Genomic DNA, 27,891 nt, shown 5'->3' with positions numbered 1-27,891 from the left:
TCTCTGTTCTTGTCCATGAATTGTTGAAGGAGAATATATTTTTGCTTCCCTCCTATGGTCATACTGGGTATTGCCTTACTTGAACACACGAGACACCAACACCACTCAGTCACAACATTAAAACCACTGACGGGAGAAGTAAATAACACTGACTATCTTGTGACAATACAATGTTATGCTGGGAAATTTTTGGACCTGGTTACTTAGACATGTAGCACCCACCTAGACCAGACCAGGCACCCCAATGACACAGCAGCCGTCCCCAGCAGGATACACACACCAAAACAGTTTAGGAACAACTCAATAAAACATTCCAAATTCACTAGATCCCAGACTGATCAAGTATCTGATATTAGGAAGGTGGTCATAATGTTATGCCAGATCGGTGTATGCTTCACATAAGGGATAGTTTCTGGATTTCTTGGCTCCAAATAATCACAGGATGACCTCGTTGATGTCTCTTAATATACATATATGCCTTTGTGACTTTAACGTGCTCGCTGGCTGAAACAAAATGCAGATATATTGAAAGAGACGACAGTCACATGATCATCTGCATTAGTGGCTATTAAGAGCATAAGGACACTGCAGTCATGAATTTGACAACTAAATGGATGACCAGTATGTGAACCCGATGGCTAAAGAAGTTTGAGGAAGGTCTCTCTAAAAGGGAAGAGAATTATGAATACTCTGATCTGCAAACTTAATCACGAGCAAGCGCTCCCTTCATGTAGGTCTGGGGAATATTTTAGCCAAAGTTGGAGGACTTCTCCATTCGCAGTCAGATGGCATCACGTCATCGCCTCAAAATACCTCCGGACGCGAGGAAACTCCATTTCCCATAAACCCACTCGCGCTTTGCCATTGGCGGTGGCACAGGTGACCGCAGACGCTCTGAGTTGTGACAACATCTCTCGACCGTCAAAACGAAAACAAATTACCCACCGGAGTGGAAGCGGTTGTACGCGCCGTGTCAGTGTGAGGAAATACGGAGAAACTTAAAGCTCTTTAACTTTTCAGTTTCCCCTTTCGGGCGCCGCGTTTCTTCCGATAGTTGCTGCTGACGGCTTTGGTGTCAAACAGAAGTGGACACGCACTTTTCCTGAACCTGACTCCTTTACTTCGTTCTGTCTGACCTTCAGAGCGGGTAAGTTCCATTTCAACACTGCCGCTGAGACGTAGCCTCTGCTAAAACACCACCACCCCTGCAGGAACCACACACGGCTTATTTTTTACAAGTTTATATTCGCGAATATATTAATATATTTCTAGTTTCCATGCAAGGCTTTTTAATGTATTAGTTGAAAAATAAATCCATTAAAAGTTGCCACATGTCCTCAGGAAGTTACAGCCACACTCTTGGCTTTGTATATTTCCTAAATTGCTGCAAAAGTGATATTTCTTTCCCTGTTGCCACCACTGTTGTGCATGTTTACAACCACTGTTATTTGTAAAAAAAAAAAAAAAAAAAAAAAAATACTGCAAGAATCTCAAATCACTGCATCGTAGAGGACGTCTGTTAAGATTGCATCTGTTGCCCATAATAAGTTTATTATGAGTCTGAGCAGAACAGAAAGACTTAATAATAGATTAACACATTTCCTGTAAACATTCGTACACTGAGTTTTACAAAATTGAAGTGTAACTTTAATTGGGAGGCTCACTGTGTCAACAACAACAACTTTTCTGCTGCCATTTTTGACAAAGACCCCTGTACGCTGGCTAGATCGTAATGCACCTCTTCCCCTTTTTTTACTGTCATCGACAAGACTGCAGAGAGCTGCCCCCCTCTTTGCCATTTATAAGCTGCAGCCAGGCCAGTATCAGTAACAACACCTCAGCCTTGGGGCATGCTGCTATGTATAAGCTGTGACTGTAAACTGAACGGCGGACTGTAATACGCTGTTGCTTCTTTGCTTGAAACCCCTGCCTGGTGCCAACACCAAAATAATGAAGGCGCCACTGATCATTCATGCCCTCTTTGTCCCCTCTCTGCACAGTGGGCCTTATCTCGGGCGCGTGTATTATTAGTGTGTGTGCATGTTGAGTGAAAAAGGACAATTTGCTGCTTGTTGCCGTCCAGCAATGAAAATATTCAATTCCAGCATCGGCATACGAAGGTGTACCTGGGATTCAGGTGTATTTTTACAGTGAAATAGATATTTTAACTTGGTTTACGGTAGCGTGTACTCAGACTGTCTGAACGAAGGTTGATGTTCTTAGTGATTCGCCTAGAAATTCACACAATAGATAGGGTTGATCACTGTTGCCATGCTAAACTACCATGCTCATCTGAAGACTTTCAGGTTTCTGAGAATCAAAAAGCAGGACTGGAGCAGGACAGACTCTGTCTTTTCAACTCCTGCTCCAGTTAAGTTCTAACTTTATTACCTCCGCAGGTATTCGATCGGCTGACCTACATGTGTCCTTAGATCACTGCGGCTGAGCAGCTGAGCACTCAGCTTCCTGCTAGGAACCACTGGCAGCTGTGTGCATGTTTTTTTTTTTTTGTTTTTTTAGGTCTGATAATCCTAAGAATTCCTTTTATGCACAAATTTTCCTGGCAAAAACGTAACAATATGTCTACCAACATGCTCGCTACGCAGCCGGCTACAGCACACGCATGCTTGCTAGCTTTCTCAGTTTGCACATGGAGCGGGAAAGTCACGCCCCTAAACAGATGGCTCGTCCAATCACCTGCCAAGTATTTTTTCGCGCGGGCTCACCCTTATCCGAGCAGTCTCCAAGAACGACTCTCCACATGGTTCTGTGCGACAAATCTACCATCTGGTGCGTCAGGTTATTTAGACGTTAGCATTAGCACCGGTTCAGCGGTTATCACGCCGAGGCATGAAACGCTATGTTGACAGCTAACGAAATGAGTCACCCGAAATAGGACAACTGGAGCTCAGGTGTCCGTGTAACTTCACTGTGTGATTATTAATGACGCGAAGTGTGATTCATGGGTTTTAGAGGAAACGCTGCGATTACAGGTCACGTGTATTATGTGCGGAGATGTCAGCGGTAAATATGTTTGGGAGACAGAGGGAGACGGAGTGTTTCTCTTAATCACACTTTGCTTTGAATCGCTTCCAGTAAGTTGAGTTTCACACAGAAGTTGCACCAGATCGCTGAGGTCAGTTTACCACACTTGACAGTTCATGTTTCTTGGTGACACATTAATTTATGTATATGGGTTTCACTATAAACAGAAATGTGATACTAGAGGATCGCTCACTGTCACTGAGACGCACAGACTTTCACGGATGAGTATCTTGAATGGGACAGGGTGCCGCTATAGGTCTGAGGAAATAATTCGTATTTAGATTTGAAAATTCGAAACTTCTCTACCACTGAGTTTGACTATTCTCTCCTTTTCCACTTTCCCGATCTGCCTCTTCAGTCCAGGAATCCATGAATGAAAACATTCCTGTTGCGTAACCCAATCAAAAAGATAGATTTACTGTGCAGGGGTACTGGCGCAACCACATGTCAGCAAGCCAGTTTAATTGAATTTTTGTCTTATAATTTTATCATGTGCCTTCTGGTGTGTTTACATAATGTTCACAAGAATGCCTCTGAGTTCAAACCCTGTCAAAGAGCTCATAGAAGATTAGTGGAATCAGTGGAGATGTATCTGCATGATGCTGCATAACAGAGAGTCACGGTATTCTTCGATGATGCTAATAAAGTGCAAGGGGAAATACTGTATGTGTAAGCACAAAGTTGTCTGTGTAGCTGTTTAGTCCTTTTCCTGCTCTGCTTTCAAAACACACAAATGTGTGTGTGTGTGTGTGTGTGTAGACTCACAGCTGAGAACGAGACAGATGCACACAGAGAAACCAGCGGGGTTACAGAGTTCATGCGGTTTGAAGGGGCCAGTGTCAGTAAACACATCGAGCTGTGAGGTCACTGTCAGTGAGGTTAGAGGTTACCGGCCAGTATGCAGAGCAGGACAGACGCCTGAACGACCGATTGCGCTTTCTCTTTCTCCAAAAGCACAGCTGCAACTGGCTCAGGTTTCATGTGGATGAAAACAAAGTTGAGCTGAGTATGAAAATGTAACAGGAGAGGTGCCTGCTCTTACCGTTTTAATTAAAAGCGTGATTATAAGGACTGCCGGTTTCAGTATTTCTTTTCCCTGGCTTGTGTTTGTTTGTGTCTGTCCGCATTTTCGTGTGACCCACTTAAACTGCACACACGTGCACAAATTAATGCAAACACTGGGTTGTGGGTATGGAAAACTGTGTGGGTCACGTCTTCTGCCTCACTGGCCTCACGTCCGCTCCAAAGTGTTGCCGACGGGATTAATTTTCTTCAGGTAAACAGAGACAGACAGCCACACACACACAGGGGCACGGACACACACACAGTTAGACACACAAGCACACCGGCCTGGTTCAATGGATGTACTCTAGTGTGAAAGAGCATCATCGTGTGTCAACACGGCTTCATCCATTTGCCATATGGACAGATCTCCTGTGACCTGGACAGTTCTCTCACTGCTTTGTGTCTGGACCAGGATAAGGCTGTAAGAGGAACTGTCTTGGTGGTCTGTTGGATTTCCCTTAAAAGAAAAAAAAGGAGAAAAAAAAAAAAAAGACCAAACACCAGACCAAGCTTCAATATCAATTGGGCTCTGAAGCCTGGAGATTTCCCGAAAACCACGGAGATGACAGCCTGGCATGTGCTGTATGACAACATGACCCATGATCTATCAGAGGTGAGTGTGGGTGGGACAGTTTAGTTCATGTGCTGAATGTGTGACTCCACTTCCTCATCTTATCTCCATTCCACTATTTCACATCCTCTTTTGACTGGCTGACAGTAGTGACAGTTCTTCCCAGTCTCTATTTTCTGAGTAAGAATGGCGCTTCAGCTGCATCTGTGAAGCAAACGCTGCAGCTGCCCAGCTGTGTGTGTTTGGACAGTTGGCTGGATAAGTATGAACTGCAGGGATCAGTTGTAGCTGGTGAACGTGGCTCTCTGAAAGCGTACCTCTTTCACTGCCATATTTTTATCTCTCTTTTTTTAAAGCTGTTGCTGTTGATGTTGTCTAACCTACTGAATGATCTCCTGACTTGTTTTTGCTGCACTGCCACATTAAATTGTGATATTTTCCTAAAATTTGCCCTAAAAACTGTTGCCCTCAAGTAGAATTCATGAAGTCGTCTCACCTGTAGTTTCAATTCTTCCAGGAAACACTTGTAAAATAAAAAAAAAATAGACTTCAAGGCTCAATAGAGCACCAAAGATGTGAGCTAGATGTTTTGTCTGCCTATATTTAACCTGTGAAAAGGAATCTTCCTATTTTAGCCACCAGCTGTTAATGCTGTTAAAGTTTATTGCAAGTCCCTGTCTTACTTGCTAGAAACCTTCATATGTTCTCTGAAGACCGCTCCCTTAATACTATGCCCCTTAGGCACTTCGAACAGGTTTTTTTTTTACCATGTATTCTTTCCAGTGATAATGGCTTGAGACAAATGGCAATAGAAACAAAAAGTTTTATTTTTTCTTATTATCTTAAAAAAAAACAATTAAATTGTGATTTCAGGGCCTCACGTGGGGAAAAAAAGCAGCTTGTGAAATCACGTGAATCATGACATGAATGTGCCAGATTTGTTCATATTAGACTTACATTTGATAAGGGATGCCAAAACCTAATGATTGTCTTCAATATGAGGCTGGTATTAAGCTCCTTGGAGTGGACCTTTTAGATTAAGGTTGTACAAACCCCCCTTAGCTTGTAGCCTTTCAGTTCAGAATCAGATACAAGGATTTGATTTCCTCTGTGATGTGATAATAGATCAGACCGTTTGCACGTCTCTAATGTCTTACATCAAAACATATTTTCCTTATCGATGTATATATCACGTAACCTGAAGCTGCTTGGAGTTGCTAGAGTTGAACCATTCAGTCTGCCTCCACTATTGACACCGAACCCAGCCCTTAAAGCCATCTGTCTGAACATCCCTCCTTTTGTGTTTTTTTACTGCACCACACGATCCCTTTCAGTTCACAAATTGCTGTTTAAAAAAAACCTAAACAAAACCTTAAAAGGAAAACTTTTTGAACTTACCTCGTGAAAGAATCCAATATTCTGTCACTACCTTTTCCCTTTTCTTGTTTAGTATTACTCTACATAGGTGTTTCACTTTCACCGTTTCTGCTAGATGACTAAGAACAGGAAGCTTTTGTGGGTCCCTCTGTAGCAGCCCAATCTAAGTTACCAGGTAGCCTTATGAGCCTGAATAAAATCAGCTTCCTTTACGTTGTTACGTACTTACTCAAGTGGAATTAACGCTGTGCTTGTTTGCTAATACGTTGCCCTCGATCGGTATCGAGCTGCCTTTTATGAGGAGTGAAATACTCATAATGGAAATGATCAAGAACTGAACGGACGCTCCCGCTCTTACCTGCGGGGAGTACAAGCGATGAAAATCACAGTTATATTAGTAGCTGCTCTGTACTCTGCTCAGGTTTCTGATAATCTGGTAATCTCTTCCTCCTCTTTGTTAAGATTGCTCATAGTCTATGGCAGAATCATCTGATATACAGTACCGCGATACAGTGATATACTTTATGCAGCCGCGTGAGAGACGGAGCGTTCCTTTGTCTGCACCGTTTAATCAAAAATGACCCCCTTATTTTTTTATTATTTGGGCAGAGGTCAAGAAATAGATGCTCATTTGACAAACGTGCACAGGCCACTTGCGTTTTCAGACGTTTTACATTACCCCTTTTCTCTCTTCCTCTCACGGTCTGAAGTAAAGGTAAAAGTAGGGGAAAGAGAGTTAGAGGGAGTGGAAAGTTATGTAAAGGATCAGGTTTTGGTGTGTGACAGCCAAAGGGAAATTATTTGTAGGCGCCTTATCTTTCAACTCATCTCCCAGATGCCTTCCATTCCATCTGCCCCATACATAGAGGCTCTGGTCCGTGCAAAAACAAAAAATGTTGCTTGGTTGGTTACTGCACTACTCTCTGTCTCTCCTCTCTCTCTGTATTACACACACACATTGACATTGAATCCGCTGTTGTTTACTGAGTATAAATAGCAGATCATTTATATGCGTCAGATAGAAATAGGGTGCTGGCGCCTTAATGCATTTCCACTGGAACATTCTGACAAAGCTACCTGCAAACTGTGATGTAGTTTTCGGTCCATTGACATGTCATCATGCAAAAATGTATTTCATTTCATAGATATTATTCACATATTCCATATTTGAACAAAGACGTGGGGGGTTGGAGCATGTGATATGAGTCTTTAAGGCACGAAAGCAAGCTCCATACTCACGCACGCAACTTGAGGTCAACTCATGTATGAGGAAGTGCTTCAGGTTTTGCTTTGTTTTTCTCAGAACCATATATCACTTGAAAAGAAAATAAGTCTTAAGAAAAAAAGTGGATGCTGGAGTTTTAACTCTCTGCCGCGCCCTCTGGATTGTCCTTTAAACCCGTCACCAGGGATTGTTTAAACTAGCTACTTGATTACCAGAGATACCAAAAATACCAAACATGTCATGCTGATGAAAAGGATAACGATGTGTTAAAACATGGTTTGAATATTTCAGTCATCAACAACGTAATGCAACTTCCGGTACAGAGTATACTACACATATACAATACAAATAACACAGATCAAATATTAGAACTTGTCTGGCATTGTCAGCGGGGTCAGACTTTACTCAGACGTACCAACACAGGTCATTAACACCAATATACCTACAATAATAGCATATATACATAGTATTTGTTTGAAACACCTTGGCAACCATGGTGACTGAGGGAATGAACCCAACGATGGTGAGTATTTTGATTGTTGCGTTTGTACGTGCGTGTTCAGATGTATATTTGGGTCTGGCCTCCCCGATAGGCCATTGTCAGAGACTGTCTTGGGCAGTGATTTCCACTCCCACTTGTATGAGTTACGATTGGCTAGGCCGCACAGGAACGCAGCTTCCGCCACCCAATGAGCATAGGTCTTTGAGGGGTCCTGCCCCCGGACCGAAATAGCCCAGTAAATACACTGTGGGCACCATGAGAACCGGAGCTGGCCCACTGCTGCATGCTTTGTGTACAAACAAGGGATTCTTGTCAGCTGGGTTGTGCCGAACGATGCTGTGCAGTGTTCTCCTCTGTTGTGATTGGGACAATGGACACGAGGGAGAGTGTGGATGAAGAGGTACAAACGGCAGGGGTAGAGGGGGGGTATTAATTGCAGTTCTCTTGCCCCAAAAACACATCACGCGTAGGGAGTCCGTCAGAGCGGCTCTGCCTCTGCACCTTTACGTGGACATTTGTGTGACAAATGCAAACTGTCATGTGCTGCCTGTCATTTCTCATTTTGGTGTAATGAGTTGACTCTTGTTGTCTCTTTCACTTAATTAAAAACTTTTCTTTGGAGATTTTGCATATAATAAACTCCCTCCTTATTTTTAGACCAGTTTTTAATACCGTGGAGTGAATTAATTTAGGTAATCTTGCGTTATTTTTTAGGTCAGTGTTCTGTGGACGGGTCCATGGACGTACCTCCTACACCTGTTAGTAATCACCTAATAATGCAGTAACCTGACTTGACTTTTCAGTAAAATGATGGAAACTCCAGCAATTTATCGCTATAGAAGGAACCCCCTTTTTCTTTATTATGATAGCAGATATGCTGATTCATTGCCTCGGGTTCAGAAATACATAAAGCCACAGTGACAAAATAAGGAATTGCCTCTAGGTTCCTCATGTGTTTTCTGCACGCATACGTGTAGGTGTTACTGTATGCAAATCCTCTGCACTGCTTTTAAAAAAAGGGAGGCCGGACCGAAGGAGGAGTTCCACATCAGAGAGTAAGAGAAAGACAGACGGGGAGAGAGAGAGAGAGAGAGAGAGAGAGGGAAAAGATTGCCAGACACAGGGCTCTCCTTGTTGTTGGCGACAGCTTTACGGCTAATTTAGGGGAAGAGGAGGAGGAGGAGAGCGGTGGGAAGAGGAGGACGGCTAGGAAGCTGAGCTGGTAGTTGGAGGGGGGAGGAAGTTGACTAATAGTGACTGCCTACTGTAAGCCGGGGAGGGAGAAGGAGTGCCGACGCAAGCAGTGAACCAGCATATACACGCACAAGTTGGCTCGGCCTGGAAACAACTGACTGTCTCTGTGAGCTGGTGTGTGTTTGTATTAACACGTGGAGGAGCAGATTTCACCTGGATACACTATGCTGTCTTTGGGATAGTTAGAGAATTGCTGGTAAGAATGTTAACTTTATACATATTGTACTCCTTACTATACTATACGCATCAGTATCAGTGCTTCAGAGCTGCATCTGTTCAGTCAGAAATTATTGTTTTCTCTGTGACGAGCGGTAATTTTTTGAACTTGAATAGCAGAAGAAGCGGGGGAATTTGTGTTGGTAGTAAACCCCTTGTTACATACTGACCTTTAAAACACAGAAATAGAATCTGGAGGCATCGCTGCATTGTTGAGCAATAAATTGATTGTTGTTTGTGAAAGCGGACTGTCAGAGTGTTCAAATGTGTGGCAGTGTCTGGAGGGGAGCCAGTAAAGAGGACTACAGTTTCCCAATCCTTAAAAAACTCTCGTAATGTTGGTGCTGTTAGTTAAATTGATAGTAGTACACCTACGCTACCAGAGGCTGACAACATGCATATCATGGATGAGTGAAAGTACAGCACATTTCGTTTGTGACAGTGAAGAGTTTTTTCTTTTTCTATGTCAATATCCCAAGACGTTACAAGCAGAGATTTTATTTCGCACTGCTCACTTCTAGAAATTGTGGTGTGACGAGCAGGTTTAGTTTTTTCCCCGGGTTGCCTGCAGAGGAAGTTGCTTCATCACTTACAAGACTGGGAGTTGTGAAAACTGATGGGGAAGTGATTCGCTGTGGTTCTTATTGATGATGCTGGTCTATTGTCCTTCCTGCGTCTCTTTGTGTTGCACTTTGATTGGTATCTCTGAAAGTGTGTTAGAGTTGATAATCTTTGGCTGTCCTCCCGTTTTCTTTACGGCCGGTGGAGCGGGGTGAGCTGAGGGAACCGGGGAGCGAGTCGACGGATCGTTCTGGAAAGGGGGCTTTGTTGATCGACTATAAATAGACAGTTTAGAAGGTGACAAGCACAGTGATTCACACACAGCGTTGACGGGTTATGGTGATTCATTAAGATGACCTTCTGAAAGTTGGTTACTTAGCAGAAACTCTTGTCATTCCTGTCAGTGAGCACTTTCGGCTTGTAAAATACACAATCAGTCTACCTCGAGTTAATAAACTTAAGGCCGCTGACACTCGCATCATTAACCATGTTAAAATAGAGGGCAGTGTTTTGATATTATTATTATTATTGTCTTTCTATACTTCCTGGTGAAGGTCCTTAAACTTCTACTCATCTGACACCAACGTGGCCGAGAATTAGCTCCAAAAGAGCTGCGACAATTTCACTACACAAAAAAGGGACACTTTTTTAGAATATCTAATATCTTCTCGCCACATGTATTTATACTCAGATCTAACATGGTCCATTGATTCACTTGCTTCCGCCGTGGAAATTCTCCTTTTCTGTGTTCTTCAGTGTGTGTTGCACACCTGCAGCTCCCCCCTCTTGAATACTCCACTTCCTCCTCTGCTGCTTTTTTTTTTTTTTTATTTATTCACAGCTACCAAAAGTCCTATATTTAATTTTTACCTATTTTTTCCATCTGTCATTTGTTTTTGCTGCTTTTTTTTTTTTGCATTTTCTTTCTCCTTTCACACTTTCATGGCTTCCTTCATCTCTTTCTCTCTCTCTCTTTGCCCCATGGCTTCCCCCGGTCATCGCCTCTCTCCAGCATCCAGACATGTAGTCAGCAGTAGAAGCCGAGCGTTTAACCTCTCTGTGAACTCTTTCTTCCTCTTGAACAGGTAACTTTGCACACGTGTCTGTGTACTCCCGTCTGTGTGCATTTTTTTTTTTGTGCGTGAGTGTGGAGCTTCCCTAAACGCTGCAAGCACTCACTGCTCGAATGACTTACAAACAAGATAAGGAATCGTTTTTTACTAGGATCCCTCGTCCTCTCTGGTGTGCATGCACAAACGTTGTATGCTGTAACATAATACGTGGTATCTGTTGTGCTTAATATAAATGTGAGGTGCTAACAGGGAGGTTTTGTTTTTTTATATATATGTATATATATCAAAGGCAGCAATTGACCCAACAAAATGATCTGTCTGTCTGCATGTCTATTAAGTGTGTGACCAGAGCGTCAGGTGTAAGGATCCTGTTAACTTCCAAACCCAGCTTTGTCTCTCTAGTTGTACCATCCTCACTCACCGCTTGGGGTTTTAGTTTATATTGATACTGTAGGTCTGGTTGCATGTTGTTTGTAAGAGTCTTCTCTGAAGGTGTCAAACACTGTAGATCAGTAAATTCACATGCACACTTCACCCCTTCTCTATCTCACACCCACCTCCCCACATGCAGATGTATGTGAATACACACACACACACATAAACAAAAAAAAAAGAAAAAAGAAAAAAGACGCACCACGGCTCAGTGGAACAGGGTGTTCCTGAAAAGGAGAACAGAGAGCAGCGGTTTATTTTAGTCATTAGAGCGGGCAGACAGATACTGTAGCTTAATGCAGAGAGGGGTGTGTGTTCGTGTGTGTTGACGTGTTCCTGAGCAGGGACGGAAAGGCTTGTTAAATGTCAAATTGGCAATTAATTTGAACGCGTCACCGAAGCCAAAGCGTCGTTTTCAGAAGTCATACGAAGGCTACAACGTGATTTATCAAAACACAAATGAGCTTGCCACGGGTGGGGTTGAACAGCTCGTGCTTTCGCTGGCCAGATTGAAATCGCTCCGTGTTGTCAAGCCACGTTCAGACACTTGTGTGACCTTGGAGAGATTCCTCCCACCCCCTGCTCACACCCGCTGTCCTGAACTCATTCACAAAGGTTCCACACTTTAACGTGTGCCTGTAAATTCCCTTTCGGTGTTGCCGTTGCGCGGCTTCGGCCACACGCTTGCGAACGCGTGCGTCCGCTTTTGCTAGAGGGCACCTGAGTGTATGCGTGCATGCACACATCCCGCATATACTCGGCCGCTGCTGGATGCCAAAAAGGCCTCCCTTGGCATCGCACAGCCACTTCTAAAAATATGCTCCACATAAATTAACACCGCGTCTCCGAGCACAGGTGCCGTGGCCTCGCGCTACCCGCCACGTGTGTGTACTTCTGTGTGTGTCGATGAATGTGTTGCACTTTGCACGGAAGGGAGGCTGTCATCACGCAGCCGCTTCAATATATTACGTGCGTTGCTTTGTGCGTTATACGCTTAGTGTTGGCGCCTATGTTTGTGACTAATATGTGGGACAATCCAGAGTTGGCCTCTGACCCGGGCTTCCTCCGCTCTGTGTCCTCCTACTGGCTGTCAGCGTTTGAAGTGAAGGGGGCTGCGACATTACAGCGTCGGACGCACAATGGCTGCTGTGTGCTCATACTGCGTCACAAATGCCCCCAGTGGATGTCAGTGCAATGGGAAGGCCCGAGTGGGAGATCATGCTGCCTGGTAGCAGTGTGTCACCATATGATATCAGGAAGTGATATCTAGTCTGTGTGTGTATGCATTACAAGACAAATATATATCTATATATATGTAATGTATCACAGCTTAGTCATAGTTGGAGTAAGTGTGATGCATACGCTATGTGTGTTAGAAAGTCGTCCAGTGAAATGTAAACATTGCAGCTTCTGCATTCACCACCGCCACCAGCAGCAGCAGTTTCATTAAAAAAGCCTAAAAACCCTTCAATAAGACATCAATTCTGCATCTTAGAGCCTTTATAAATGCCACAAATCTGTGTTTCTTTACAAAAAAAGACAATAGAAATGTTTAATGTTTAAAAAAAAAAACATTCCTGTCTCAGTGTTAATTCTGTGTTATGGACTCGTGGCTGTATGTATCTCTAGGCCAGAGTAGTTTGGAAACCTGACTCTATTTGTTACTCTATAGTTCCAGTTCCAGTGGCCAATAATGTATTCTTGGGTTTGAATTTTTCCTTTATTTGTAGATTCGTTTTCTTACCTTAGACCCTCTAAGCACAGAGTACGTGCCCTTCTCTGGCTGCCACTTCTGCAGCACCTTGCCAATTGAGTTTTAAGATGTAATCGCCCTATTTGTCAGACCCTATAAATACACAGTGCTACATTCCACTTCTGTGTGCATGTGTGTGTGCGCACGCTTGTTTGCTTGGCTACGTAAGTAAGCACCTTGATAGTTACTACTACTACTACTTCTACAAGGGAGCTCTAGTCATTTCAAGTTGTCCCAGCGGTATCAGTAGACGTGAGGAGTATTTCAGCCAGTTTGTAGCTGCATGTGTGAAGTTAGCCCGTCTCAGAGTCTGCTACAAGTTTGTGTTGTGTATGTGTGTCAATGTGTATCTCTGCATGGGTGTGTGTTTTTCATGTGGGCCAGCTAATGGGCACAAAGCGGGCAGTGTGTGCCCCCTCGGGTGCTGAAATGTACACTTTGGACAACAGGCGGCTTCAGTCCTCCTCAATAGGAGCTGCCCTTCTTATTGTACCTCACGCACAATGAGCTTTTCTCTTCCTCTCTGTCTTTTCTCTCTGTGTCTTTCTCTCTTTATGACCATGTACAGACAGTGTTTCTGATGAGAGAGTGGAGGAATCGGATTTAGACCGATGCCACACATCACCATAATCACACACATTGATTAGAGCAGAGACCCGGCCCCGCTTTCATCGCACCTTCGGCCCCAGACCAGCCGAGTCATTCAGTGGATGAACACAAGTCATTGCAGAAGGGGAACTTATCGTCGCAGGGACTCCCCACTGCATGTTTGTTGTTGCGTGTGTGAGCGCAGAGGAGCAGATGTTGTAAAGGGGTGGTGGGTGTTCCCCTCATCTTTCACATGACCACCCAAAAACAACAAGGCCACATGACTGCCACATGACCACAACATCATAGAGGAAGTTATCTTCATTTTACCACGAACTGGGGGCAACACATTATTACGGCCCTGTGTTGACGGTAACAGCAGACATGACAGTCAAATAAGTGAAGTGATCAGATGATTACTTAGTACTTGGCAGTAAAACAATTATGTGAGAGACAGGTAGTTTTTTGTTGATTTAAAGACATTTTATGCACTGAAGCAGCCTGATACTGTTTATTATAGAGGCAATTGCTTGAGTCTCCCGACAGTCAGTCATGTAGCGGTGAACTCTATAAGACAAGGGTTTGAACAACTTGTTTAATGATGTTAAATAAGACTCGGTGCCTCTGATTAACTGGGAACACTGGGTGCATCTGCATATTTAAAAGGTATAAAAAGAAAACATTGTGATTGTTCTTGAGCAGCAACATCTTGGGGAAGTGGCTGCTAAGTGACACACTGATTTAGATAAACTTTACTGGACATCCTTTCGTTTCTTGCAGTAGCTGGTCATGTGCTGCATGTTTCTGTTTACGAGCTTGCCATGTTCATGTCCACATTCACGCCGTAGCGTCGTAACTTACATGAACTCTTTTTTGTGCTGGTTATCTTTAACTCAAACTGTCACTGTTAAACAAACACGCATGAGGCTCACACGGTTGTAACATTAGGCGTGCCTAACCGCAGTTTACAGCTCTGTAAACATATTTTAAAATGTGTATCAGAGCATTTCACACCCCCATCTTGCTACCAGTGCGCTCATTAACAAATACACTTCAAACCGGGCTTCTCGTCGGAGATTAGTGGGTGTTTACACTGCGTGTTGAATACTCTTCTAGCATCCAAGTAACTACTGATGCCTGTTTCCTGTTATCTCCTCCCACAGTTTCCTCTACCTCTCGGGCTGGACTGTGGTGCATTAACGGCGGGTCGCCCTCCCCTGCCCCCTCGCCCCCCAGCAATGGCCACGCGCATTGGCATGCGGATGCAGGTACGACACAACCACCATTCAACATTCATTAAAATGTACATGCAAGACTTCCATTGCCTATGGGCATGGGCTATGTTTGTGGTTTAATACAGTCGAAATGGAAAAGAAATGTATTTAAGTCAGTTTAATTTGGGCGTGCAATTTATTTGAAGAGCATCTATATTCAGCAACTAGTTTTTAGACTCATAAATCTGGCTATTTGGCCCGTGTGTGTATTCAGTGTGTTACATAGCTTTCTTACAGGGTGGTTTAATAGATTTGTTTGTCACCTGTTGCGCTCCGCTAACAAGCAGAAGGCCAGAGAAAAAGCCAAAAGTAACTTCACACTTCCAGAGTTATTTCAGATCACTTTAACGAGCATGCCTTTAATATACCGTGTGTGTGTGTGTGTCCAGCTGATGCGAGACCAGCTGCAGCAGGAGGAGCAGCGCGAGCGGCAGCAACAGCAGCAACTGCAGCAGCAGCACAATGCGTCCCTGCAATACATGCAGCATCGCATGGCTGGGCCACCTGCACCCAGCCCCGCCATTAGTACCCCACAGCATTACCAGAGCATGCAGGTCCCCGTGGAGGTTCTTAAGGTCAGTGGGGCCACAGCCAATGATTTTCATTATTGATCAGTCAGATATTGACTGCTGCTCAAGAAACTCAATTTATTCTACACTGTAAGAAAATCAACAGGTGCTTAATAAACCACCAAATGATTGTTTAATAGTTGAAACTATAGTACAGTTTTCTGTTGGTATAATGTAATTTAATGAAATTGCAGTACAAGGTTGGTGTGTGAATGGAAGACTTGTTGATAGGTGCAGTTTTTGGGCAGACAAGACTGACAGGGACCTTTGGTTTGATCCGTTCAGTGAACACAAAATCCCCGTCCCTTTGTCTGTCCACCACAAAGACAAAGCATCAAACATGCCCCACCAATGGGGATAAATGGTCATGACCATTAATCCGGGTCACATGTTGCTGTAAGGCGACCGGGACAGGAAGGTGCAGTAGAGGCAGTCAGGACTCCACAGGGCGTAGTGGCCTCTAACTCGGCTGCGCTGCCACACAGAAAAAAGGCAAATAGAGAAAAATGCAGTGGAGCAGCAAGCGGGTGCAGAGACAAGAAGCGGGAGATAAGAGAAGTTTGACATGTCTTGTGATAGGGCGGACAGGGGAGATGTAGATTGTCTGAGTCAGGCAGGGACAGATAAAGCTGAAGTGACATTTTGCCCGATTCCAAAGATGCCTGTGCGTGTCCTTATCTCTAATGGTGTGTATGTGGGTTTGTGCAACACTCCATGTGTGGTGCTTTGGGATGGTTTGAACTGTAAATCTATATAATGTGTATGTACTTTTTATTGTCTGGGGCAATTTGCTGCATTGACAGATTACACTGTGTCCGTATACGTAGCTGTGTATGCGGGTGAGTGGGATGGTGTTAGTGAAATCTCTCCGTTTGGAGTCGTCATTGTCTTTCCTGCTGTAGATAAGATGAGCAGTCTGTCTGTCAGGGTTAGGGTTACCCACCGGGCCTGTCATTCCTCCTGCCGCTTGCTCCTTTGGATCAGGGCCAGATCAGGTCGAACAGTTATCTCTGTATGTTGTGTTCTCCAGGCTCATGTAACTCATATTCGCATATGGCATGCACATATAGAAAATACCACAAAGAAACACGTATTTACGGAAATGCTTTTGGTTCATTTAATCTAATCCCGCTGGTTGTAGAACTGAGGGCTGTCTGGGGTTGAATCTTTTTCTGTGGTAATGGGGCTGATGCCTGCTATCTGCTGAGCTTTAGTCTTTGATGTGAAGGAATGAGGCCAGCCCACTGCTCTGTGTAGCCACACGAGAGAATTTGGCGAGGTTTTACTCCTGTAGGCATTACTACTGACTTAATGCTACTACGTCCTCGTGCCATAACTAAGTTGAAGGAGTCTGAAGCACATCCTTAAAGGAGAACTACTGTTTTTTACAACCTGGATCTTATTTCTCTCATAAAATACGATCGTTTACTCACCCATATAACTTTTGTGTAATTTGTAGTCCTTTGGGAGATAATTAGATCTGCGTATATCCATGTAGTAGGAGTGACTGGGGCACCGAAATGCAGCCTCTAAATAACGCACCCGCAATGGTCGGCTAGTTTTTTGCAACATGGCTGAATATTTTTCTGATTCTGAGGTTGTGGCCGAACCATTGCAGTAGCAAATTACAGGTAAACAAGCCGACCGTCGCAGGTACGCGTGGCGCTCAGAGATGACATCGTTCAGGTCAGAAGACATCATCCGGGGTCTGTAGGTCAATCTACACACCCCGGATGATAATAACAGGTAACTCCGGACTCAACAGGGAATAGCACTAGTGTACGATAACAAAATATTGGTGAAATGAACGAGTTTCGCGGCAGATAATACGTAACTTAGAGGCTGCGTTTCGGTGCCCCAGTCACTCCCACTATATGGATATACACAGATCTAATTATCTCCCGACTGACTACAAATTACACAAAAGTTATATGGGTGAGTAAACGGTCGTATTTTGTGCCAGAAATAAGGTCCAAGTTGTAAAAAAAACAGTAGTTCCCCTTTAAGCTAATGCAAGTGCATCCATCACCTAAAATAAAATCTAGCGTTGAAATCGATGTCACTGTTTTTCACAGTCGATAGTTGGATTTAGAGATTAAAAAAAAAATGTATGGTCATACTTAACGTGTTTTTTGAGTCAAATGGTCTAAAGAAAAAAAATGGGGGAAGAAAATGCATAATGCAGTGAATATGAATAATATATAATATAATAACATCCTTGTGCTGTCTACTTGTAATACAGGTAGAGACTCACCTTGAAAATCCTACAGACTACCACATCCGCCAGTCTCGCAGGCAACAAGTGAAAGAATACCTGTCAACCACCTATGCCACCAAACAGGTCAGTCTCACATTAGACCAACTCCAAGTGTAAATGGCTGTTTTCATTATGTCCATATACTACTGACTCACATTTATGCACCATCACCACCCTCTTTCTCTGTGTTTCCCTAGACGGTCCAAGCCGTAGCGGGCCTGGTGCCTCCCTCTCCTCCCGCGAACATGGTACCTACAGGGGGCTCATCATCTGCGCCCCCGCCTCTCCACTCCCCACACATGCGCACCGAGCAGCTCATGTCTGGCAACAGTGCCCCCAACAGCCCCATGGCCATGCTCAACATTGGCTCCAGCCACGAGAATGAGGTGAGGTAGAGATGCCTGTGAGCGTGGGCAGACGGCAGCGCAAACATAAACCCATAAACATTAATTCCAAGTCCACGATTTACAGGAGCCACATTGAACAAATATCTCTGAAATATGACTTAATTACAGCCCTATATAAAATTATGGGGGTTGAATATTACCCTTGAAGGGACGTTATCTTAACGTTTTATGAAAGCATCATAATGATTTAATTGGTCTCTGGCAGGATGGAGCAGAGTTTGTAAATTCGCTGGCGTTAATGTTTTGTGCATACAGTAGGCGTGCGGACGAATGTGTTGACTAACCGACAATAACAGCAACTGGCAATCAGTGCAGTTTAAATGCCACATAATGGCCTTGCACCAGTAATTACAGCTTAACAAGTGATAGGGAAGCAGCCGAACGTAACAGCCTTTGAACCTAGAAGACTTTGACCGACTCTCTTCTTTCGGCTCACGACCTCTCTTCTCCCTGCGGCTCTCGAGAAGCAGTAATCCTACCACTTATCCTCTGAGAGACAGAAGTCTTTTTTTTAAAGATTAATCTTGAGTGAGGCATGCACCTGCGGGGGGGGGGGAGTTTACCTGGATTCCTAAATGACATCAAGTTTCTGGTAATTTAGGAAAATCTGCAACGGTTGTTCCCACTGTGATATATTCAAATGTTGTGCTTCCCCAGTTTAAAAGTCACGATGTGTCACACAAGTAACACTTTCATTTTCTTTTGTTTTTTTTAGATGGAAGAGGTAATTGACAATATCATCAGCATGCAGTCCAGTTATGATGATATTCACGCGTACATCGATCCAGTCCAGATGCCAAACACAGTAAGTAGTGATGAGTCAAGGAATCATTCATTGTCTTCTTTGTCTTTTCTACGAGTGATGCACTTTGCATCCAGTTAACGTCTCTTTCAGTTACATGTTTTAGGTTAAATTGTTACCAGAGCTTTTATAGAGGATTTTCTTCTCATTGAGCAGAGGGGTTAAAGATGGAAGCAGTGTCACAGACTGAACCCACCGTGACTGTGTGTTTTGCAGCAAATTTCATAATCTGCGATTTTTTTATTTTTATTTTTTTATTTATTTATCATTTGGTGATTTTCCTGTTGGCATGGTAACTTGCCAAAAACAAAAAACAAAAGATTCTTAAAAAATAGGTCATATTATAGCGCCTGTTTGGGGAAGTATATATATTTTTTGTGTCTCATAAAAATAAAAAAATTGACCTGGAACACATCATCTCAAAAAACATGTCAAGTCTCTGAAAGCCTTGTGTGCTGCAGGTTTTATTTTGGGCCCAGTCTGACCTAAAGGACTCTTGAGTTTGGATATTCCAGACTTTTCAGTAGTTTCCTTCATCACTATTCCTGCATCTATATCATCTTTCTCTCTGTACGTGCATTTATTGTTAATGCTCTTAGTCCTGGATGCTGCTATGAGGTATTGTGACGGTGTTCGTGGCGCTCTTAGTTCTGCTATTGTTTGAAAGCAGCCATTATAATTTTAGATAATAATTTTACTCCAAATTCTTTATCGTGTTCCTGCACGTGCCCACGGGAGGTTATGAGTCTGTGTAGTTTGCAAACACAAACACAAACTCTTACTCGTACGCACACAAAAGCGGCGTATGTAATTGGCTTAAACCCTTAAACATTCCGTCCCTAAACCGTGCTGGAAGTAGTTAGGAACCGCAGGGCAGACATGTTGAGGACTGTACAACGCTTTGTATTTGAGGGAACAAACTCGGAAAATTAACAATTAAACTACCAGCAGTTAGAGTTCAACTTGTTTACAAGACATTTGGCGAGAGGGAGGTGGAGAAGGAGAGGGGGAGGAAAAGGAGGGAGGAGGGAAAGGGGGATGAGGGCAATTTGTGCAAGGGGAAAACAGGCTGAAAGTCCAGTTAGGGGAAAGTTCACTCTTGTTTGGTGGAGAGCAGAGGTAGAAGAAAGACAGGAGCGGCGGCGCCGGGGTCATTCTCTCAGGACAGGGGCGGCATTGCCAGAGAGAGCTGCATGTGCTGCTTGTGCCCGAGAGAGAAGAAGAGAGCGGCCCACCCTTGTATGGGAAGGAGTAGAGGATGAAGGAGATGAGTAAGACATATGCCATTGTGGAAGTGATTGAAGGAGAACAAATTCAACTGGTAAGACAATGAAGTGCTTGCGGTTCTAAGACGTTAATGTGAGTTTTGCTTTAAAGTCGGAGCAGTTGTTTGTTTTAGCTTTTCTTAGACGGCATAGTAGTGATTTGAGCTGCCACAGTTTAGACGGATGCAGCAGCAGCAGCTCTAACTCCCAGCCTCAAGTCCCTGATTATCAGACGAGACACAGAGCAGTGGGGTGGGGGTGTTTTCCTTTTTCTGCTTTTTTTTTCTTTTTTTGCATGTGATGTCTATTTCTGCAGGACTAGAGCTGAGATTGTGGCACATTTGAGCTCATACTTGTCTTCATGTTGGGGTTCACCGTGTAACTGGAGTGCAAATAGTTGCTGTGTTAAGGAAGAAAACCCAGATAAAGCCTCCTGTAGCTTTACCTGATACTGCTCTGTGTGGCTGATTGGTTTAATCACTCTTTTGCGTTCCCACACACATGTATTTGCTTCACGCCGACTGATTACATTACCGATCCACCTTAGCCCGAGCAGTTTGGGGGAAACTCGCACGACAAACTGGCCGAGAGAGAGCAGAACCAGTGTGTTAATAGCGCTGCAAAAAAATTCCAGCTTTATTCCCGACTGTCAGAACGGCGAGTGAAACTCACCTGCTAATCCTGATGGGGATTAAAGCAGCAAACTCTATGGAATTCTAGGAATCCCAAAGTTTAGTAAAAGCCGGGAACACCACCGAATACCAGGCACAAGTGAACAGTTTGACTCTTAAGTGTGTGTGTGTGTGTGTGTGTGTGTGTGGGTGTGTGAAAGAATCCCAGTCATGCTTGATTGCTAAATTGAATTAAATGGACTCTTGCTGGAGTCAAGTATGGAGGTGAGTTTCACAGTCAGACTGTTGTCCATGTGAGTTTTCTATCATCTGCAAGAATCTTCAGATTGAGACATTTTATTAGTCTTTATTTGGGTTTTGTCACTTATCAAGATGCAGAGATTTGTTTCAGATTGATTTTCCTACGAATAATAGTATTTGAGGGGATTGTCAACTGCTCAGTCAAGGACACCATTTCCACACTTCAACAGCTTAACGTGCAGCTATAGCTGCAACAAAGTGCATCAATACGGGAAGAAGAAGAAGTTTAAACCATTACAATATAATTTCCTTTTTGCTCTCAACAATATATACTTCATGTGTTCTTTAGATCTCCTGGGAGTGTACAGGTAACATGCAGAAAACGAAGCCGCGGAGGTGTCGGTGTGCATCGGTGTGCGTGCATGTGTTTGATATCACAGCTCGCACGGTAGCCAGAAGATTAAGACACCCTTCTCCTTTGAGTTCGTTATCTTTCAGGCCTCATTAGCGGTGGCAGTGTCGTGCTTGCCCTTGCTTCCGGGAGCGTGGCACAGTTGCTTACGAGGCATAAAAATTCCATCGCACCCAATAAGCTGTACAATTAAGAGGAAATCACTTCGTTTTAGGAGCCCTAAATAGCCTGTGTTTTGCAACGTCTAAAGTGCAAGAGTTTGCGGAGACCACTGGGCAAGTTTAAGTACAGTAGCTGGCTAAGACAAAGGAGAGGAGCCGTAAAGAGAGATAAGACGGATAGCGTGATAGTCAATCATTGCTGTGTGCCTGGCAGGCTGTTCTCAGGTGTGATATTTTTGCATTATCTCCCACTATCTGCTCTTTACAGCGCAGTAAACACTGAAACTGACTGTATAAGAGACACTTACCACAGTGTATGAAGTTGTAAATGTGTTGTATATAAGTAACCTGCACCAGCCTGACCTGACACCGGCATTTGACACGTCTTTACTTTTGGATTATCGATTTTTAAGTCGGAGTTCATGCATCTCATGTTGTTATTACATTACAAGTCATATTTCATGTTCTGGGACGAATGCGGGGAGGGGAAGCTTCCACTGTCTAAATATTCAAAATATTTTCTTGTGGTCTCAGATTAAATAGTAGTTGCAGAAAGGAACACATCAATGCTCGGCTACTCTCTGCATTACCTTGTATTACAGCTGCAGTTTTTTTGTGTATACTGTTGCTTTTCTAAATGTGTGCACTTGTTTTCTGTACCCCTGCACCCATCCACCAATCCAGCTCCCTCTATCAAGCAGCCACCTGGACGTGTATTCGGGTCCTGGGATGAAGGGGCCAGCCATTGCCATGACCAGCAACTCCTGCCCTGCCAACCTCACCATCAAGCGAGAACTGTCAGGTGCGAAAGTCGAAGCATTTAACACGAGCAGCAAATTTGTGATAGCTACGTAACTGAGTCTAAACTGTGTGCCTCCGTTGTGTAAACGCATTCGTGTGACATTTGTCGACGATGCTGACAGACTCTAGCTCCCAATGCACGGCGCTTCCTCAGCCGTTAGTTAATCACTTTTTGTTTTGGCAAAGACGCAGAAGCCCGTGCGCTGGCCAAGGAGAGACAGAAGAAAGACAACCACAATCTCAGTGAGTCTTTTCTGCCAACTTGCTCTTTCGCCAAAAACATTCTCACCTCTTGCCTTTAGCAACAGTTTCATGCAACACACACACACACACACACACACACACACTCTCACACACACACACACACACGCCATAATGTGTTGCTTGCAAAAACTGTTTTATACAGCCTTGTGCTGATTTAGCTGACATGGTGCAACTAGTGGGTGGATGGTTAACCTGGTCTTTTCTGCTGTCCTGGCACTTAAGTGTAATTGCCTGTGACTGTGTGTGAGTGTGTGACTGTGAGTGTGTGCCCAAATGTTTGTCCCTTTTTGCCCTTTATTGTATATTTCCAATAAGCGCTGATGTGTGCTTCCACTGTGTGCACCATGATCCCAACCATCAGCTAGACTTTCAACCTTGCTGGGTCACTTTTTCTTACTCTCTTTTTGTTCCCTTTCCCTGGCCTTTGATTACTCTTCACATTGCCATCGTCTTCATCGTGTGATGTCCTCTGTGTCCTCACCCATGTGTCTGTTCTTCCCTCTGCAATAGTTGAGAGGAGGAGGAGATTCAACATTAACGACCGTATCAAAGAGCTTGGCACCATGATCCCCAAAACCAATGACCTGTGAGTTTATTTTACTTCACTGTGTCACTGATGTTAATAAAATTAAACCATTTACTGCCAGTTACTTATGTACGGACGTCGCCTGTATGTACTCTACTGTGTGCATAGTGACGTGCGCTGGAACAAAGGAACTATACTGCGGGCGTCTGTGGAGTACATCAAACGCATGCAGAAGGATGTACAGAGGACCAGAGAGGTGGAGAACAGCTTTAAACGGATGGAGATGGCCAACAAACAGCTAATGCTCCGCATCCAAGTAAGACAATTACACTTACAAACACATGTGCAAGGACTTGGTAAAAGAAATAACGCTCACGACGTTGCTGTCCTCCAACCTTCCACAGGAGTTGGAGATGCAGGCTCGTCTGCATGGCCTGCCCAGTACCTCCCCCTCTGCCATGAACCAAACTGACATGATGGGCTCTTATATAAAACAAGAGACCGGCCCAGAGGATAACCTCTCTCACCCCCAGGTACAAGGCCACCACCAGCCCCAGCACCTACCCCATAACCAGGCTCACCCACAAGCTCAGCAGCACCACTTCCTCCCCCAGGCCCACCTCCACCCTCAGGGCCATGCCCAGCATCAACTTAGGCAGCTGCCACAACTCCCACAACACCTCCAGCCCCAGCCGCCCATCCAGTACCCAGCTGTGGGCAGCTCCCAGCCCTTTGACTTTGCCCAGTCGCTGGACTTGTGCGATGGAATACCCGGATTCTCCGACGGCATGTCGGGGCTGGGTGACCTGGGTGGACTGGATGTTCAGGGGAGGAGAGGTGATTTGAGCTTCCTGATGATGGACGAGCCTTTGTCCCCCATGGGCGGAGACCCGCTGCTCTCTGCAATGTCCCCCGAGGCCTCCGTCGACTCCAGCCGCAGATCCAGCTTCAGCATAGAGGATGGAGACATACTGTAGACACGTGTACACGCGAGGTTTCAGAAAGGTTGAAATAAAAATACAAACAGCACATACACTGAAAGGAATCAACACACCGTACAGTTTTAACACAGAGACACTCGTTCAATTATCTCCCCTTAATGAGCAGAAGAAGGCACGCATCGCTCACACAGATGATCAATGCTGTAAAAGTGCAAACATTTGCACACGCGGACACAAATGGAACGGCACGCGAGTGAAACGGAGAAGCTTGAAACTCAACAGACTGAGCAAGGTGTGAACCAACACTGCCCGCCAGGTTCGGGGAGCTGTGCAGCTCTCTCGGCCCCGTTTCCATAAAGGTGGCCCTGAATCGTAATTGAACAAGCGACGAAACCAGCAGTTAATTAGATTGACGTTATCAGATGCAAGGACAGCCGGGCGCATTGTCTCACGCGATAGAGGACGAGTTATTTGCCCCTCGCACCAACCTCTTTTAGTAACCATAAATGATTGAATGAATGATAGTGTATAAAATGGAAATAGCTTTACGGCTCTGCATGCATAATTTATCCCGAGGGGATGCAGTCCAGTCACATCGACCTGCGTCTCGCTCTCGTTATTCCACAGTTCTTTCACAGTTCCGCGTGAAGTGTCCACATCTTTAGGAAACACTGTAAAAGCTCTGAACAAATAGAATACTAGGGGGCTTTTCATTTACTCCACTTCCCGCTGAAATAACCGCCTCCTCACAAACACGTGCACACCCACTCACAGCCGTCACTCCGCTTCTACGCCTTTTAACACTTGACACTGTCACGACCTCCACTCGGAGACGCTGTAACAAGAGTATAGGAAGAAAAAGCAGCGTTTTTATGGTCTTCAGAAATCAGCGTGCTATCCAAATTCTGTGAGGTGTCAAACTACTCAGGTACTGTAGCAGAATACACAGGATCAGTTTTAACCTGAGCTGTGTCAGGGCCTGTAACCCCTTTCCCGTGTGCCTTTTGATTTTTGCAGCCGCTGCTCTTTAAAGGCACATTTTTATAGGTTGGAGGTCATGGGCTTAGACTTAATATCACGTTCAATTATGCCTGTAAATGCTTTACAGCGTGCTTCAACTATACCATTGTTAGTCCAGGAGAAAAATCATCATTTTTTTCTCTACTAAGTGTCTTTGTGGGGTTGGTACTGGAGGTCCAGGTGAAAAAAAAAAAGAAAAGATTTGTGGGTTTTTTTTTTCTAGCAGACAGCAGCGGTTGTATAGTCTTCACACAGCATTACTGCACCACTTGCATGCTTTCACACTCACAAACAGGCGCGCATTAAAACACGCTCTTCACGCGTGACCACACACACACACACACACACACACACACGTTATGGCGCTCACACACATGTACGTAAAGTGCGGGACGCCCGGAGGCTGTTTTCAGATCAGCGCGTTAACAGCTTCGGCCTCTTCCCTCGTGAGTCGAGCGAAGCTGCCAGCTGCAGAGGTAGAGCTCAGGTCAAACCGCCACCTAAAGGTAATGCTTTACGTCAGGAGCAGGTCGTGGTGGACGTGTGCTGTATCTCTGCTCTGGTAGACCTGGGGCTTAGCTTTGATTTGATATAGCTTATGATCAGAACCGATAATTATTATTTTTTTTTGATTAAAAGAAGAAGTGTTCTTTATTATATAGTTTGTTGTTTATTTTATCTCCCAAAGCACTGGAAACTATATTATTGTTTTGACTTTGTACATGGAAGAATTATGGAATAAGATTTATTTCAGATGTTTTATGCCACTAAGCCACTTAAATGTATTTTATTTGTATTTGTTGTTTTAGTTCTATTTCAATTTTTATTCCAAAACAACCCTTTCTTCTTCTCAGAGCCATTTTCTCCAGAAGTACACTGTAAAGGCGCTTAAGCCGCCGACGTTTCACTGGAGAAGGAGTGGGGAACCATTTTTTTTCTGAACGTCCAGATCTCGTCTGATTTTAGAGAGATGAGATTATGTTTGTGATTGTGATGCCATGTTTATATGCAAATTTCTAGCCAGACGTAGATGAAAGGTGATTTGACTGAACCCTAATTACTCATTTGATGAATGTAAGGTTTACCAGTGGTTCTGGTCAGACTGAAGTAAGTCAGCATTTTTTGTTTTTTTTTCTCTTCCCCACCTGCCTCTGTCTTCCCTGACTTTGGTTTCTATGGAGACTGGAAGACTTCTGACTTCACATAAACTCTGAGCCAGGGATTTGTGATTGTCCCATATATGTACCGCTGACTCTGCTTGTGTCATCGTCCAGAGTTGTGCCTTTTTTCCCCTGTCAGCCACAGTTTGACTGTTGTTGTACTGTCATCCAGCCAACACTCCAAAGAGCTTGTCAGGCCTCTTCTATTCTTCCACTAGAGGGCGCTCTGCAAGGCAAACCACACAGGGAAAAGTGGTTCTGAATTTACTGCAGATATAAAATGTTTTACCAGAATCCATTCTCTGGCTCGTAGTGTTTTGTTTTTTTAAGCTGATATGACTTGATGTGTGCGTGCGTATGCGTGTTTGCATTACTCACAACAGTTTTCCACATTATGCACTCACTCTTTTTCCATTTTTGGACAAACATCTTGTCTGTTGTAGCTCGCTCCACTTGCAGAGTGATGAATGGGTGAAGGTAAAGTTCTTTATTTGTCATTATACAACACTGTACAATGAAATTGCATGGTCGGGTTGAGGGTTAGTCCAGAGATTCATCTGCTCATGAAAATCATAGTTCAGTATACACTCACTTGCCAGTTCACTAACCATAGACCAGAGGTCTTCAACAGGGGGTCTGCGACCCCTAGGGGGTCTGCGGAGGTACTGCAGGGGGGTCGCGAAGTTTTGGTTGATTAGACCACAATTTTTTCGACAAATTTAAATGTCTTTCAATACACGTATACATAAGTAGGGGGTCCCCGCTCCATCTCTCCATCAGTTTGGGGGTCCTTGGCCTCACATTAGCGATGCCTCGGTCGCAAACGAGCCGGCTCTTAGAAGTGAATGAGCCAGCTCCCGTAGTTGGGAGCCGATTGGAAGCTGATTATTTTTTTTTCTTGTCTTTTTTTTTTTCTGTTAAAGCCGAACGTGATTGGTCAAGATGTATGGTAGCGTCCGTGTGTCCACAGGGAGCACAGTAGCACAGTAGCACACAAGCAGGAGGCAGGTAGACAGAAACTACATGCGCTAAAAAGTGTAAGGAAAATGTGCTCGATGGTACAAGGCAGAGTGTAGACTGTGTAAAGTTAAAATTTCATACCGAGCAGGCTCCACAAACAACTTGCACAGAGACACATGCAAATTGTCCATCCTTCAGTGCCATTAGAGGAGAAAAGACAAGCAATGGAACTTGCTAATGAAGGGGCCAGTATGTCCACTGTAAGTGTTGCTGCAGCATCATCCAGTACATCACCTAGCCAGACCTCTATGAGCCAGTTTTTGCAAAAGACTATACTCATGCTCTCAATCCAATGTATGCACTTCCAAGCAGGACAACCCAAAAAATCATCCCAGGCCTATATGACAGAGAATGTGCTTCACTCCTAGAAAGGGCCAAAAAAGCCACTGCTGTATGTGTAACAACGGACTGCTGGACATCTCGAACCACCACATCCTACATGTCAGTTGCATACCACTTTGTTGAAAATTACAAAACA

At 44.2% G+C, this 27,891-nt stretch overlaps 1 protein-coding gene across 4 annotated transcripts; it reads left to right on the top strand.

The window, feature by feature from the left end:
• Positions 1 to 140: 140 nt before the first annotated feature.
• tfeb (transcription factor EB) lies at positions 141 to 27,891 on the top strand. 4 transcript variants are annotated; one of them, XM_084543908.1, is made up of 11 exons: positions 141 to 1,147; positions 14,826 to 14,930; positions 15,326 to 15,511; positions 17,748 to 17,846; positions 17,960 to 18,148; positions 18,885 to 18,974; positions 22,366 to 22,483; positions 22,675 to 22,725; positions 23,257 to 23,332; positions 23,441 to 23,588; positions 23,677 to 27,891. In XM_084543908.1, exons 2-11 carry the CDS (start codon positions 14,901 to 14,903, stop codon positions 24,247 to 24,249), a joined length of 1,560 nt encoding a protein of 519 aa, XP_084400034.1. In that variant the 5' UTR covers positions 141 to 1,147; positions 14,826 to 14,900; the 3' UTR covers positions 24,250 to 27,891. The 4 variants fall into 4 exon arrangements, with proteins under 4 accessions (XP_084400034.1, XP_084400032.1, XP_084400033.1 ...); XM_084543906.1 differs by having other exon boundaries at positions 22,669 to 22,725; XM_084543907.1 differs by lacking the exon at positions 141 to 1,147 and adding an exon at positions 2,358 to 2,370 and having other exon boundaries at positions 22,669 to 22,725.

The sequence above is a fragment of the Chelon labrosus genome, assembly GCF_963514085.1.
Source record: "Chelon labrosus genome assembly, chromosome: 4".
NCBI lineage: Eukaryota > Metazoa > Chordata > Actinopteri > Mugiliformes > Mugilidae > Chelon > Chelon labrosus.
Note: the sequence above shows the minus strand (reverse complement) of the source record. Positions and strands in the feature narration are given on the sequence as shown.